General features: G+C 51.8%; 4 protein-coding genes across 4 annotated transcripts in view; 1 reads left to right on the top strand and 3 right to left on the bottom strand.

The window, feature by feature from the left end:
- Positions 1-3161, bottom strand: part of ENH_00059980 (hypothetical protein, conserved) — a gene marked incomplete at both ends in the record, with an annotated part of 5401 nt that extends 2240 nt beyond the window's left edge. The window contains 2 exons of the mRNA XM_013581916.1: positions 2-122; positions 2922-3161. Of these exons, the coding sequence (XP_013437370.1) occupies positions 2-122; positions 2922-3161 (361 nt within the window). The remainder of the gene's footprint in view (position 1; positions 123-2921) is intronic.
- A 2261-nt stretch (positions 3162-5422) lies between these two features.
- On the bottom strand, positions 5423-6892 carry ENH_00059970 (hypothetical protein, conserved; the record flags this gene model as incomplete). Its single annotated transcript, XM_013581915.1, has 1 exon — positions 5423-6892. One exon carries the CDS (start codon positions 6890-6892, stop codon positions 5423-5425), a length of 1470 nt encoding a protein of 489 aa, XP_013437369.1.
- An 890-nt stretch (positions 6893-7782) lies between these two features.
- ENH_00059960 (WD domain, G-beta repeat-containing protein, putative) lies at positions 7783-11228 on the top strand (the record flags this gene model as incomplete). The annotated part of the gene is made up of 3 exons (XM_013581914.1): positions 7783-8070; positions 8286-10415; positions 10653-11228. The coding sequence occupies 3 exons, from the start codon at positions 7783-7785 to the stop codon at positions 11226-11228; spliced, it is 2994 nt and encodes a 997-aa protein (XP_013437368.1).
- Positions 11229-14231: 3003 nt separating this feature from the next.
- ENH_00059950 (hypothetical protein, conserved) lies at positions 14232-14929 on the bottom strand (the record flags this gene model as incomplete). Its single annotated transcript, XM_013581913.1, has 1 exon — positions 14232-14929. A coding segment is annotated over one exon (698 nt), but the record flags the coding sequence as incomplete, so codon positions are not given.
- Positions 14930-15000: the final 71 nt, after the last annotated feature.

The following is a 15000-nucleotide window of genomic DNA, read 5'->3' as shown; positions in this document are numbered from 1 at the left end:
CCTAGCTGCGGCTTCCCCTGCTGCTGCTGCCACAGCAGCAGCAGCAGCTGCAAAGACCCCGTCAGCGACTGCAGCAAATAGTGAGCCTCAACCGGGTGCTCCCACACGTAGGAGTCCAACGCCTGCAGCAGCAGCAGCAGCAGCAGCAGCAGCAGCAGCAGCAGCAGCAGGAGCAGCAGGCCTTACGTCTCCATATGCCGCTTGCGTTTGCTGCACTTCATAAGCCTCTTTACAAAGAGGCCTCCATCCCGGACCTTCAAAGAAAAAACATTCTCTAAATTTTAATTCAATTTGCATGCATGCATGCATGCATTTGCATGCGTTTGCATGCATGCATGCGTTTGCATGCGTTTGCATGCATGCATGCATGCATTTGCATGCATGCATGCATTTGCATGCAGCAGAGCCTTGGCTTGTGTTTTTCTGGAAATTGTCTTTTTGTAAATGGCATTTTTAATTGTTTTCCGAATTGGCACTTTTGAACTTTCTTTTTATTCTTTTTATTCTCTCTTTCCTTTATTTCTTTTATTTTTTGTATTTCGTTTTTTGAATTTCGAAATTTAAACTCAAATTGGTTGTGAGCGCGCAGCGCTCAGGTGTACGTACACCTGAGCGCACAGGCCTGAGGTGTACGTACACCTGGGAGTTTGTCTAAAAGGGCATTTTCAGATTTAAAATTATTTTAATTCCTTTAGACAATTAGATGCAAATTTAAGTGAAGACGCAACTGAAAGATGTTCAGAAGTATATTTATTTATTTAAAAATGATTTTTTCGTTTATTCCACTTTTCTAAATGTGCATGCGTGCACATTGGAGTGTACGTACACCCGGATAACGTATGTGAAAGGATTTTGTGGTGTATAAATTACTTCTCTTTTCATTTTTTTATTTTATTATTTATTATTATATACTGTTAGATATTATTAAATATTATTAAATACGTGATCACAAATTACCATATTTCATTATATTTTATTATTTACCACTCAAGTATTTTTAAATATTTGCATAAATAGTTATATATTATATATATTCCCCACCAGTATATATTATTATCTATTACATATACCAGCATATATATATTAAATGCTATTAAATATTATTTCATTTAAAAAATACTTTTAGATATTAATATTTACTATTAGCCATTTCAAGAACTATTATTTATAACACATATTATATAAAGACGCAAGTATAATTAAATATTATTAAATACGTGATTACAAATTACCATATTTTATTACATTTTATTATTTACCATTTAAGTATTTTTAGATATTTGCATAAATAGTTATGTATTATATATATTCTCCATCAGTATATATTATTATCTACTACATATACTAGCATATATATATTAAATGCTATTAAATATTATTTCATTTAAAAGATACTTTGAGATATTAATATTTACTGTTAGCCATTTCAAGAACTATTATTTATAACACATATTATACAAAGACGCAAGTATTTAAGTGTGCAAATATGCAACTAATAAACATTTTAAAAATAAAATGTCTTCAAAATTTGATAAAAATGAAAACTTTCGCATTTAATTAAATGCATGCAAAAGTGTGAAATAAAATAGTGCAAGAGATGCAGTGCCTTCCAGTGTACATACACTGGAAGGCACTGCATTTGTGCATTTTATTTTTAGCTGTTTTAATGCCATTAAAAATAAAAAAATAAAAAGTAAAAAATATAATTACAGGTCCAATTATTTTTTAATGTTTATTTATCGGGGATTTATTTGTTCTCCTTTTTAAACCACTTAAAACAAACTCGAAATTATTTATTTAATTAAAACGCAAAATTTCTAAAAATTAAAATATCCAATTATATAAATTAAAATGTATATATAAGTTTGAGTAAAGACAAAAATACACAAATATATAATATATATATTTATGTACAGCCACACACATATGCATGCTATATACAATATGTATATACAATAAATATGATAAATATAATAAATATAATAAATATAATAAATATAATAAATATAATAAATATAATAAATATAGTAAACAAAAACTTGTAAATATTTTTATATATTTGTATATACGCATTTGTACATATGTTTGATTTTACCAAATGCAATGCATGCAAAAGTACCACCTCAAATATAAATGTATTTTTTTTTAATAATATTTTTTCAAGAGTTTGTTTGCATTTATATGTGCAATCTGGAGTAAATACAGATAATAAATAAATATAAAATATATTAATTGGTGGATTTAAAAAGAAAATGAATTAAAAGTGCTTTTCGCTTTGCTGCATGTGCTGCAGTGACAGCTGCTGCTGCTGCTGCTGCTGCTGGAAAACGGATTAAAAATGTTTTTTTTTCGAATTAAAAAGGAAATAAAGATCAATTTTAATTAATTTGAATTAATTTTATTCTTTTTTTGTTCTTTTACCCGCCAGAAAACGAAATTCGCATTTATCTGAAGGTATGTGGGGTTTCGGGACGGGTCGCGAGTCCTCGCCGACGATGTGGACCTGAGGTGTACATACACCTGGAAATGCGCGAATGCTGGTTAAAAAGAGTTTCTTTTGAACTTCAAATCTCAAAAATAAACATTTTAAGATAAATAAAAACAAAAATAAACAATTAAATGCGAAAAAACGAAACGAAAGACTTCAGCAGCCCAGGTGTACATACACCGCGGCGTACATACACCTCGGGGAATGCTGGGGTGTACGTACACCTCAGGAAGTGTTTTTTCTTTTTTCTTCAGCAGAAAATTTGCATTTATTTCTTCCCGAGTTTCTTTTTCACTGCTAGACGGAAATAAATGACTTTAAATAAAAAGAAAATAAATAAATAAACAAATAAATAAATAAATAAATAAATAAATAAATAAATAAATAAAAATAAAAGCTGCAACAAAAAAAAGAATTCGCCTTTTCTCCTCACCTCCGCCAGCCGGCTGTTGGCGAGCTGGGCAACAGCAGCAAGAGAGTTTGCTGCTGCTTCCAGCGCCAGCCCATCAGCCTTCCGCTGCTGCTGCTGCTGCAGCTGCTGCTGCTGCTGCTGCTGCTGCTGCTGCTGCGGGTCTTTGGGGTGTACAGACACCTGACTCGCCAGGCTGTTCACCGAAGCAGCCAAACGGGTCGAAGGAATTATGTTGCCCAGCGACCCCTGGCTGTTCTGCATCCTCCTAAACCCTAAACCCTAAACCCTAAACCCTAAACCCTAAACCCTAAACCCTAGGGGGCTTGCTGCGCCAAAGAAGTCCACAGAGTCGCCACCGCGAAGACACAAAGACAAGCAAACACAGCAAGACACAGCAGCAGACAAGCAGCAAGAGCCAAAGGCATAAAGGCGCAGCAAAAGGTGCAGCAAAGCTGCAGCAAAGGTGCAGCAAAGCTGCAGCAAAGGTGCAGCAAAAGGTGCAGCAAAGCTGCAGCAGGAGCTGCAGCAAAAGGGGAAGTTGAAGAGAGTTAGAAGCAAAATTTTCTTATTAAATTTCTGTTGTTTTACCTCTTTTTACTTTAAACCTTTTTAGGGGTTTTCTCGAGAAGTCCCGAGATTTGAGGGTCTTCTTTTTCCTATTGACGTTTGATCACGACGACGACGACGACGACGACGACGATAATAAGGACAACAACGACGACGTGCTGCAGCTTCGAATTTTGCTGCTACTGCTGCTGCAGCTATTGAGGCTAGTGAAAAGCGAGGCAGCAGCTGAGGTGTGCGTACACCTGGAGGTGTACGTACACCGCAGGGATCTGGCGGCGCCAGTTAGCTCTACGAGTCGTCTTTTTTGGCTCAAATTGAATTAAATAAATAAATAAAAGTAAATTAAATTAAATTAAATTAAATTAAATTCAAATAAGCCTTTTTTCCCGCTATTTTTTGCCCTGGCGAGGCTGAAACGCTGCACACGTGCTGGGCTGTCCGCCGAGCTGGATTCTAAGCCTCTCTTTGCGGAAATTTGCGTTTTAATTTCATTTCTTTTTATTTTATTTCATTTTATTTATTTTAGTTTTCGTTTTTGTTCTTTTAAACGAAAATTCGCTCAAATTTGCCCAACAAAAGCCCCTGCACTCCCGCGGCTGCGCAGGGCTGCAGCAGCAGCAGGGCTGCAGCAGCAGCAGCAGCAGCAGCAGCAGCGGGGCTGCTGATTCGGCAAAGTGGGAAATTAGAAGAATTTAAATTCAAAATTTAATTTATATTTCAATTTAATCTTTTCAATTAATTAATTTTATCTTTTAATTCAAAAAAATCGAGCATAAACCGCTGATTTCGGGTTTAGGGTCTAGGCTTTTGCCTGCCAAACCCTAAACCCTAAACCCTAAACCCTAAACCCTCGAAGCACGGAGACGCCGCGGGAGCGCACCCCCCGAAAACCCTAAACCCTAAACCCTAAACCCTAGGCCCTAAAAGCGTAGACTCAGTGCAAAAAGAGGCCACCGCGAACCCCAAACCCCAAACCCTAAACCCTAAACCCTAAACCCTAAACCCTTCTAAGAATCCGCAGCTGCGGAAGCTGCTTGTTCGCGCTGTACATACACCTCAGCAAAAGGCCAACTTAGAAGCAAAATGAAACTAAAATAAAATAAAATAAAATAATAATAAAATAAAAATGAAATAAAATTAAAATTAAAAAAAATAAAATAAAAATGCAAATAAACTGAAAAATAAATTAATTGAAATTCAAGTGTTCCAATTGAGCTGTACAGACACCCCAATTTGGCCCTCAACCGGAGCTGCCTTCGTGCTGTAGCAGCTGCAGCAGCAGTAGCAGCTGCAGCAGCAGCAGCAGCAGCTGCTGCAGCAGCAGCAGCAGCTGCAGCAGCAGCAGCTGCAGCAGCTGCAGCAGCAGCAGCAGCAGCAGTGTTGCTGCTGTTATTTGCTGGGGATGCAGCAAAGCCTGGGGCCTGCCCCTCCCCACAGTTGGCACAAGCAGCAGCAGCTAGCTGCTGCGCTAGCTGAAGCACCAAGCTGTTGCTGCTGCTGCTGCTGCTGCTGCTGCTGCTGTTGCTGCTGCTGCTGCTGTTGCTGCTGTTGCTGCTGTTGCTGCTAGCAGCTAGCTGGCTCATCAACAGCAACCTTTCTGGCCGCCAAGCTAGCTGGCCAGCTAGCTAGCTAGCTAGCCAACTAGCTAGCCAGCCAGCTAGCCAACTAGCTAGCCAGCTAGCCAACTAGCTAGCCTGCCAGCTAGCTCGCTAGCTGGCCACGTGGCTCGCCATTTAGCTCTCCAGCAAATCACCTAGCTAGCTAGCTAGCTAGCTAGCCACCCATCTAGCTAGAGATGCGGCTAGCTAGCCAGCTAGCTAGCCAGAGAGCCACCTAGCTAGCTAGCCAGATAGCTAGCTGGCTAGCCAACTGCCTAGCCAGACAGCTAGCTAGCTACCCAGCTAGCTACAACTAGCTAGCCAGCCAGCTAGCTAGCTAGCTAGCTAGCTAGCTAGCTATGCAGGAGGCTTTGGGTAAGGCTGGTGCAGCAGCAGCCGTGTGCCTTTGGGGCTTTTGTCTTTGATTTCATTTGCTGCTGCAATTTTAAATTCATTTAAAATTGAAAAAAAAGAAAACACTTCCCACACGCCGCCCCACTTGCTGCTGCTGCTGCTGCTGCTGCTGCTGCTGCTGCTGCTGCTGCTGCTGCTGCTGCTGCGGCGCTTCGGGGGGGCCGGCGCAGCAAGAAGCGGCACGCCGTCAATTAGAGGGAGAGGCACAAGCCCGAAAGTGTGGCTGTCATCTGCTGCTGCTGCTGCTGCTGCTGCTGCTCTGCTGCTGCTGCTGCTGCTGCTGCTGCTGCTGCTGCTGCTGCTGCTGTGTTGATTTGCGGGCGTCCTTTTGTCTTCAGGCTTCGCTGCTTCTTTGTGTGCTGCAGCACCTTTTGCTTCAGCAGCAGCAGAGGGAGCTGCTGCTGCTGCTGCTGTTGCTGCTGCTGCTGCTGCTGCTGCTGATGGGTTTGTGTTTGGGGCCACAATGCTTTCTACCCAGCAGCGGCCCTGCGGCACCCGCAGCAGCAGGAACCAGTCAGTTTGCTGCTGCTGCTGCAGCTGCTGCTGCTGCTGCAGCTGCTGCTTCCGCTGCTGCTGCTGCTGCAGCTGCTGCTGCAGCTCAAATATGTGCTGCTGGATGATGGCCTGCTGCTCTCTGTGTTCCTCCTCCCTCCGCTGCAAGCACTGCACCCACGCATCCCCTTGCTGCTGCTGCTGCTGCTGCTGCAGCAGCTGCTGCTGCTGCTGCTGCTGCAGGCGTTTAGTGCGCTCCCTTTGCCACTGGATTTCTGTGTCTCTCAGCAGCCGCAGCAGCAGCAGCAGCAAGTCTTCGGCGGTGACAAACCTAGCCTCAATGCTTGGGTGCTGCAGCTGCTGCAGCAGCACCTCCCGCCCCTCCTCTCCCTGCTGCTGCTGCTGCTGCTGCTGCTGCTGCTGCCAGGGGATCGCCAAGACGTCCCCAGGAACCCCCACGACCTGCGCATACACCCGAAGTCCTGCTGCTGTGGGGTGCAGCAGCCGCACGAAAGATCCCCTGTGGATTTCTTTGGCAGACAAAGCTGTCAAAATAAAAGATCCTTCACTTGCTGCTGCTGCTGCTGCTGCTGCTGCTGCTGCTGCTGGCTCGGCTGCTGCTGCTGCTGCTGGGGGTGCCGCCGCAGCAGCGGCAGCAACGGAAAAGCGCTCTGCAGCGGCCTGCGGCCGCACCCCCACGCCGCGCTGCTGCTGCTGCTGCTGCTGCTGCTGCTGCTGCTGCTGCGTGAGAGCAGCAGCAGGAACGTCGGTCCTGTCGAGAGCAGCAACGCGGTCCCGCAGCAGCAGCAGCGGGGGAGTGCACCAGGCAGCAGCTTTGGCGAGCCGCAGCAGCTTGCTGCAGCCGAGCCACAAGAAAGACAGCAGCAGGTCCAGCCGCTGCTGCTGCTGCTGCTGCAGCATTGCACCAGCGGGGGGCCCCCGAGGCCCTGGGGGCCCCCAAATGCCACAATGGGTCTAAATTTGTTTATAATTATAATTAAAATTAAATTAAATTAAATTAAATTAAATTAAAATTTATAATTGCGAGAACTTGCAAGGGGGAGAAGCCGGATCGGGGCCCCGCTGCATACCGCTGCTGCTGCTGCAGCTGCTGCTGCTGCTGCTGCTGCTGCTGCTGCTGCTGCCTTCACAAACTTCGAATAAGGGATAGGTGAGGGCAAATAACCCGCAGAAAAAGTGACTGGTGCAGCTCGAAATTCAGCAGCAGCAGCAGCAGCAGCAGCAACACAGCCAGCTGCAGCAGCAGCAGCAGCAGGGCCTCAGCGGGGCTTTCTGTGGGGCGGGCGGATCTGTGCTTCTGCAATTTAAGGTGTATGTACACCTGGGAGAGCAGCAAATTTGAAGTTTTATATTTTAGCCTTGCGCGCTTGTCAACTGGAGATACACCGCGGGCAGTTGTGCTGCTGCTGCTGCTGCTGTTGCTGCTGCTGCTGCAGCAAGGCCTCGAGCAGCAGCGCTGCTGCGGCCTTCGTCCATTCGGCAGCACAGAGAAGCGCCTGCTGCACGCAGCAGCCTCAATTAGAGCAGCAGCAGCAGCAGTGACAGCTGCAGCAACAGTGACAGCAGCAGCAGCTGCAGCAGCAGCAGCAACACCTGATGCGATCGCAGCAGCAACAGCAGCAAATGATCAAACTGGCTGCCAGGGCTTCTCTCAGCAGCTTTCTCTCTCTTCCTTAGAGCTTCCCACCCAAGATCTGCGGGATTTGCTGCAGCAGCAGCAGCAGCAGCAGCAGCAGCAACGACGCAGTTTCTAGCAGCAGTAGCAGCAGCAGCGACAGCAGCAGGGAACAATGGTGACTGCAGCAGCAAATCTGGCGCTCGTGCCGCCTCGCGCGGGCCAGCTAGAAAGGGCCCGCGCTGCTGCCAACCGCAGCAGCAGCAGCAGCAGCAGCAGCAGCAGCAGCAGCAGCAGCAAGGTGTCGGCGTACACGGAGCAGCTCTCTGGCTGCCTCACTGCTGCTGCTCCTGCCTTTTGCTGCAGCAGCAAAATCATTTGCTGCTCCATGGGGCCCCACATCTGCGTATACACCACAGCTGCTGCTGAGCTGCTGTATACCTGCAAGGGCCACAAGAGCAGAGTAAACCCTAAACCCTAAACCCTAAACCCTAAACCCTAATGGCTGCGCAGGTCCCTGGCGAGTCAACAGAACGCTGCAGCAGCAGCAGCAGCTTTGCTGCAGTGCTTGTGTCATGCTGCAGCGGCGCGTGCCAAACCCTGCCGTAACTCGTGCTGCTGCTGTTGCTGCTGCTGCTGCTGCTGCTGCTGCTGCTGCTGCTGCTGCTGCTGCTGCAGGTGATTGGGATGGTGAGCATCCCCCCGAAGCTGTACCGCGCGCTGCCGCCGATGCTGCTGTCGTTTGCTGTTGATGGCAGCATTTGCTGCTGGGAGTTGCACAGCAGCCACTTCTTTTATGACAAACTCGAGCAGCAGCAGCAGCAGCAGCAGCAGCAGCAGCAGCAGCAGCAGCAGGAGGGCACGTCTCCCAACTGCCTGCGCACGATGAAGGTGGAAGGCGCCATCTTGGGCACTGCTGCTGCATGCAGGAGCCGCGAGGTCGTGCTGCTGCTGCTGCTGCCAGCGCAGCAGCAGCAGCAGCAGCAGGGCAGCGGAAGGAAAGGAGCAGCAGCAGCAGCAGCAGCAGCAGCAGCAGAAGCAGACAGTTGCTGCTACGCGGTGCGGGTGCTGCCATTTGAGGCTTTTCTGCCTTCTGTAGACGGCCCCAGAGGAGCAGCAGCAGCAGCAGCAGCAGCAGCAGCGCAGCAGCAGCAGCAGCAGATGCTGCTGCAGGGCGAGGACTTGTTCACTTTCAAAGAGCCCCCGTCAGCATTTGCTGCTTCGCCGACAGCCACCACGATTGCTGTTGCATGCGGGAAGACGCTGCTGCTGTACAAGCGCCAGCAGCAGCAGCAGCAGCAGCAGCAGCAGCAGCAGCAGCAGCAGCAGCAGGTGCTGCGGCTGCTGCACGTGGACCTGCTGGTGCAGGTGTCCATACACCCGGAGGAGCTGTTCGTTGCTGCTGGCGACGACCAGGGCCGCATTGTGCTGTTCTACACAGCCCAGCAGCAGCAGCAGCAGCAGCAGCAGCAGCAGCAGCAGCAGCAGCAGCAGCAGCTGCGGACGGCGGTGCTGCACTGGCACTCGCACGCAGTGAACTGCCTAGGGTTTAGCTGCGATGGTTTGCTGCTGCTGTCAGCAGCAGAAGAGGGGGTTTTGGTTTTGTGGCTGCTGCAGCAAGGGTTTAGGAAGCAGTTTTTGCCGCGGCTGGGGGCCCCCGTGCTGCAGCTGTCGCAGGCCTGGACGGAGCTGCTGGCGCAGCAGCAGCAGCAGCAGCAGCAGCAGCAGCAGCAGCAGCAGCAGCTGGAGCTGCTGGCCCTCGCCTGCGCAGACAACAGCGTCCGAGTCATTCAGGGGGGGACTCTTGCTGCTGCTGCTGCTGTCAAGGGGGTGGCGATGCCGCTGGCGGCCTTCAAGCTGGACCTTGCTGCTGCTGCTGCTGCTGCTGCTGCTGCCAAAGCAGCAGCAGCAGCAGCGCCGGCCGCTGCTGCAGCAGCGAAGGCCCCAGACGCAGACGCACACGCTGCACTCCACAGGAAGCAGCAGCAGCTGCTGCTGCAGCAGCGGCTCATCAGCAGCCGCAGCAGCAGCAGCAGACCCGTCCGCATCAGCCTGCGGCCCTTCACCGTCAGCAGCAGCAGCAGCAGCAGCAGCAGCAGCAGCAGGGACATGCTGCTGGTGTGCAGCAGCGAGTCGCAGCTGCAGTGTCTAGACACCGAAAGCGGCCAGGAGGAGTTCCTGCTGCTGCTGCAGCAGCGTACATACACCTCAAGGGCGGATGAGGCTTTTGGCTGCACTTGGGCTTTGGAAGCAGCAGCAGCAGACTGCTGCAGCAGCAGCATTGCGGTGCTGCAGGCCAGAGACACGCAGCAGCAAGCAGCAGCAGCAGCAGCAGCAGGCCTCTTCCCCGGAGACGCCAGCAGCAGCAGCGTCTGCAGCTGCTCCTGCTGCAGCAGCAAACCTCCCAGGGTCAGACCGGCAACCTGCTGCGCCTGCAGCAGCAGCAGCAGCAGCAGCTCCTGCAGCAGCAGCAGCAGCTCCTGCTGCAGCAGCAGCAGCAGCTCCTGCTGCAGCTACTACAGAGGGGAGCAGCCGCTGGAGCCGCAGCAGCAGAGCAGCGGCCGCAGCTACTCCCTCTCCTTCTATGTTTGGGTCGAGTCCAGCAGCAGCAGCAGCAGCAGCAGCAGCAGCAGCAGCAGCAGCAGCAGCAGCGACGAAGAAGACGAGGACCCGCAGCAGCAGCAGCAGCAGCAGCAGCAGCAGCAGCAGCTGGGGTGGCGGCCCGAAGCCCGCGGCAGTTTTGTTCTTTTAAATGAAGTGCAAGAGCCTCACCTTCACGACGTCACTGCCCTTGAGCCCCACCCCCTCGTAAACCCTAAACCCTAAACCCTAAACCCTAAACCCTAAACCCTAGCTCTCCCAGGCTGCGCGCTGGCCCGCAGGGCTAAACCCTAGCTCGCGAAACCCTAAGCCATATGGCCAGCCTCTCCTTTTTGCGAGGGTTTAGGGTTTGGGGTTTAGGGTTTGGGGTCGTGGTTCAAGGTTTAGGGTTTAGGGTTTAGGGTTTAGGGTTTAGGGTTTAGGGTTTAGGGTTTGTTTGTTCAGGAGCCCTGCAGCTTTTTGACAGCTTCAATAGACTCTCGCTTCAAGATATGGCGGCGGGTGGCAGCTCCGGGAGGAGCAGCAGCAGCAGCAAGTTCTGCTGCTGCTGCTGCTGCTGCTGCTAGCTACTCTGCTTTTGTTTGTTTAGTGGAGTTTAGCTGCTGCAGCTTGCCAGTTTACTGCTGCTGCTTCTCTGCTGACGGCTCGCTGCTTGCTGCTGCTCACGGGGGTTTTGTGTCTCTTTGGGCTGCTGCTGAGGGCCCCCGTTTGCTGCAGACCCTCCCCGTTGCTGCTGCTGTCCTCAGCAGCAGCAGCAGCAGCAGCAGCAGCAGCAGCAGCAGCAGCAGCGACAGCGGCGGCGACGCAGCAGACCCCGAACCCGCAGCAGCAGCAGCAGCAGCAGCAGCAGCAGCAGCAGCAAAGGATTGCATGCTGCTGCAGAGGCGCTGCGAGTCTGTGTTTATAATAGAGTCTTCTTTTGGCATCTTTTTGCTGCAGCAAACAGCAGCAGCTTTGCTGCTGCTGGACTTGCAGCAGCTGGCAGTTGTGTGGCAGCAAACTTTCGAAGGTAAGAATTAATTGAAAACAATTTCAAGTCTTTTTCAAAACAATCCAAAACAATTCAGTATTTCACTACACTAGGGTTTAGGGTTTAGGGTTTAGGGTTTAGGGTTTAGGGTTTAGGGTTTGTGTGCAGGCAAGGTGGACTTGGTGGCTGTTGACCGCGCGCGGGACTTCGGCGTTCGCTTTGTTGCTGCTGTTGCTGCTGAAGGCTGCCACTGGCTGCACTCTTTCCTGCTGCAGCCCAGCAGCAGCAGCAGCAGCAGCAGCAGCAGCAGCAGCAGCAGCAGCAGCGAAGAGGCGCTGCCGGATTTGGTTGAAGACACTGGGGTGTACGTACACCACGAGTTCGTGCAGTGCAGGGATCTCGACGACTCCATTCTCGCCTGCTGCTTCCTGCAGCAGCAGCAGCAGCAGCAGCAGCTGCAGCAGCAGCAGCAGCAGCAGCAGCAGCGGGAAAAGAGTGTTTTGGTTTTGCTGACTGCTGCCTTTAGCTTAGAACGCATGACATTTGTATTTGACGACAAGGGACTCTTGCCGCCTCCCTCACCTGCTGCTGCTGCAGCAGCAGCAGCAGCAGCAGCAGCAGCAGCAGCAGCAGCACGCAGCGGCAAGCGCTCCTCAAAAAGAGTTTTGCAGCGGCTGCTGGAGCTTGAAGCAGAAGATGAGGACACCACGGTGCGAGTTGTTGTTGCTGCTGCTGCTGCTGTTATAGTTGCTGCTGCTGCTGCTAGTTGCTGCTACTGTTGCTGCTGCAGCGGCTAGTTGCTGCTACTGTTGCTGCTGCTGCTGCTAGTTGCTGCTACTGTTGCTGCTGCTGTTGCTGCTGCTGCTGCTGCTGCTGCTGCAGCAAGCGTGTTCCAAGTTTTGAGTTTCGAATTTCTGCGTTTCCTTTTTGCTGCAGGTGGTGCCTGCTGCTGCTGTTGCCGACAAGTTGCTTTCTGTCTCGTTTTCTGCTGCAGCAGCAGCAGCAGCAGCAGCAGGGGCTTCTGAATCTGAGGATGATGACAGCAGCAGCAGCAGCGCTGCTGCTGCTCTCAATGCAGTTCTCAGGAAGAAGAAAACAACACCGCGCACAGACAAGAGGCTGGCGCTTACAGGTAGGGTTTAGGGTTTAGGGTTTAGGGTTTAGGGTTTAGGGTTTAGGGTTTAGGGTTTGGGGCTTAGGGTTTGGGCAAGCAGTTGCTTGGGGGGCTGGGGTTTGGCTTCAGGGCACAGGCTCCTGCGTGCGTGTGCTGCTGCAGCAGCGGAAGCAGCAGCGGCACCTGCAGCAGCAGCAGCAGCAGCAGCAGCAGCAGCAGCAAATGAGGGTTTGGTGACTGTGCAGCCGAAAGGCCCGAAGACAAAAGCACTCAAGGCTTTGGCAGCAGCACTCGCAAACCCGAGACGAGTGGCAGAAAGCAGAGCCTCTTAAGCTGCTGCTGCAGCTGCTGCTGCAGCAGCTGCTGCTGCTGCTGCTGTTCTTTCCGCAGCAGCAGCAGCGGCAGAAGCTGCTGCCAGAGGAGGGGCTGCATTTGGCCCGTAGCGAGAGCTAGCAATCAACTCAATACTACTCAAGTGGCTAGCTAGCTAGTCAGCTAGCTAGCTAGCTAGCCAGCTAGCTAGCTACTCAGCTAGCTGCTGAGCTAGCTAGCTACTGAGCTGGCTAGTTTCTAAGCTAGCTAGCCGCTGAGCTAGCTAGCCAGCCACTGAGCTGGCTAGCTGGCCAAATAGCTAGCTAGCCAAGCAGCTAGCTAGCCAAATAGCCAGCTAGCTAAATGGCTAGCGAGCTATCTAGCCAAACAGCTAGCTAGCTAGCTACTCAGCTAGCTAGCTAGCTAGCCGCGAAGGGAGCCTCTGGCACGGCTGTAGATACACCTGAGGAACTTGCTGCCAGCAGCAGCTTCATTTATTCATTTTAATTTATTTATTTAAATAATTTATTCATTTAAATCAATTTATTCATTTAAATTAAATTAATTCAACAAATCAGCAAAAAGCAACTAAGACTCGTTTCCAGTTCTCCTGGCTGCCCACAAATCCAAATCTAGTTGCAGCCAACTGGCCGCTGCTGGCTAGCTAGCCAGCTAGCTAGCTAGCTACGTAGCTAGCTAGCTTGCGCACGGCTAGCTGGCAAGCCAGCTGGCTAGCTATCTAGCTATGTAGCTAGCTAGCTCCGCGGCCGACTGGCTGGTGTGCCGGCTAGTGGCTAGCTAGCTAGCGGCTAGCTAGCTAGCGGCTGGCGTGCCAGCTAGCTAGCTAGCCACCTAGAGGTCTAGCCAGCTAGCTAGCCACATAGCTAGGTAGCTAGCGACATAGCCAGCTAGCCAGATGGCTAGCTAGCTAGCCAGTTAGGCAGCTAGCTAGCTAGCTAGCTAGCTAGCTAACTAGCTAGCTAGCTAGCGCGTAGCCTTCTGCGCCCCAGAGCCATTGCGCTTTCCTTGCAGTTTAGAACAGCCAAAAAGAAGAGGCAAAGACTGGCGGGGCCCACCTTAGCTAGCCATTTTAGCTAGCTAGCTGGTCCTCACAGCTAGCTAGCTAGCCAGCTAGCTAGCTAGCTAGCTAGGTGGCCACCCCCGCCAGCTAGCTAGCCACCTAAGCTAGCTAGCTGCTTGCTAGCTACCCAGCTCGCCACGCGCTGGCTAGCTAGCTAGCGAACAGCTAGCCAGGCAATTTGCCAGCTACACAACGCGCAGCCAGCCAACCAGCCGGCAGGGAGCGCCAGCTAGCTAGCCAGCTGGCTAGCTAGCCAGCTGGCTGGCTAGCTGGCTAGCTGGCGAGCTAGCTGGCTGGCTAGCTGGCACTCCGCTAGCGCCTTTCTCGCCAGCTAGCTCCTAGCTATTCACCCACCCACTCAACCACCCACACAGCTAGCTAGCTAGCTAGCTAGCTAGCTAGCTAGCTAGCCACCCACCCAACCAGCTAGCTAGCTAGCTAGCTAGCCACCCACCCATCCACCAGCCCACCCACCCAGCTCGCCAGCTAGCCACCCAGCCAGCCAGCCAGCCAGCCAGCCAGCTAGCTAGCTAGCTAGCCAGCTAGCTACTCGGCGATGGCCGGGGACTTCTTGAGTCCGCAGATGAGAGCAGCAATTGAAGAAGCAGGAAAGAGTCCATCTTCTGTTGCAATGAAGTCCACAAACTGAGCTGGAGTTAAGTCGTAGGCGGGGCTGACCACAGCCACGGGGAGGCCCAGGTGGCAGCAGCAGCAGCGCGCAGCAGCAGCAGCAGCAGCAGCAGCAGCAGCAGCAGCAGCGCCCGGCGCCGCCGCGCAGCTCCCCGGCCCCGCCGCCGCAGCCAAACTCGCCGAAGACGAGTGCAGCAGGCCCTGCTGCTGCGAAGCCCACGAACTCCCGCTGCTGCTGCTGCTGCTGCTGCTGCTGCTGCTGCTGCTGCTGTGGGAGGAGGAAGAGCGGCCGGGGTGGCCGTGCCCGTCAGCAGCAGCAGGCACCCCGCCGCCCCCGCCGCCGCTGCTGCTGCTGCTGCTGCTGCTGCTGCTGCAGCTGCTGCTGCTGTTCCAGGCTGCTGCGGGGTCCTGCAGCTCGTTGAAAGCACAAGAGTCGAGAACAACTCTGTCGGACATTTTGTAAGTTTCAAGAACCACCAAGACAGGCTTTGCATGCATTTTTGCTGCTGCTGCTGCTGCTGCTGCTCCTGCGCTGTTCACCACGCTCCCGTTCGCCAGCAGCGCGCAGCAGCCCAGCAGCACTTTCGTTGCTTCTTGAATGTGCAGCGAAAGACCTGCACACCGCCAGCAGCAGCAGCAGCAGCAGCAGCAGCAGCAGCAGCAGCAGCAGCAGCAGCAGCAGCAG

Source organism: Eimeria necatrix, genomic scaffold (genome assembly GCF_000499385.1).
Source record: "Eimeria necatrix Houghton genomic scaffold, Enh_scaff511, whole genome shotgun sequence".
In the NCBI taxonomy this organism is placed as follows: domain Eukaryota; phylum Apicomplexa; class Conoidasida; order Eucoccidiorida; family Eimeriidae; genus Eimeria; species Eimeria necatrix.
This window is presented reverse-complemented; position numbering and strand designations above follow the sequence as displayed.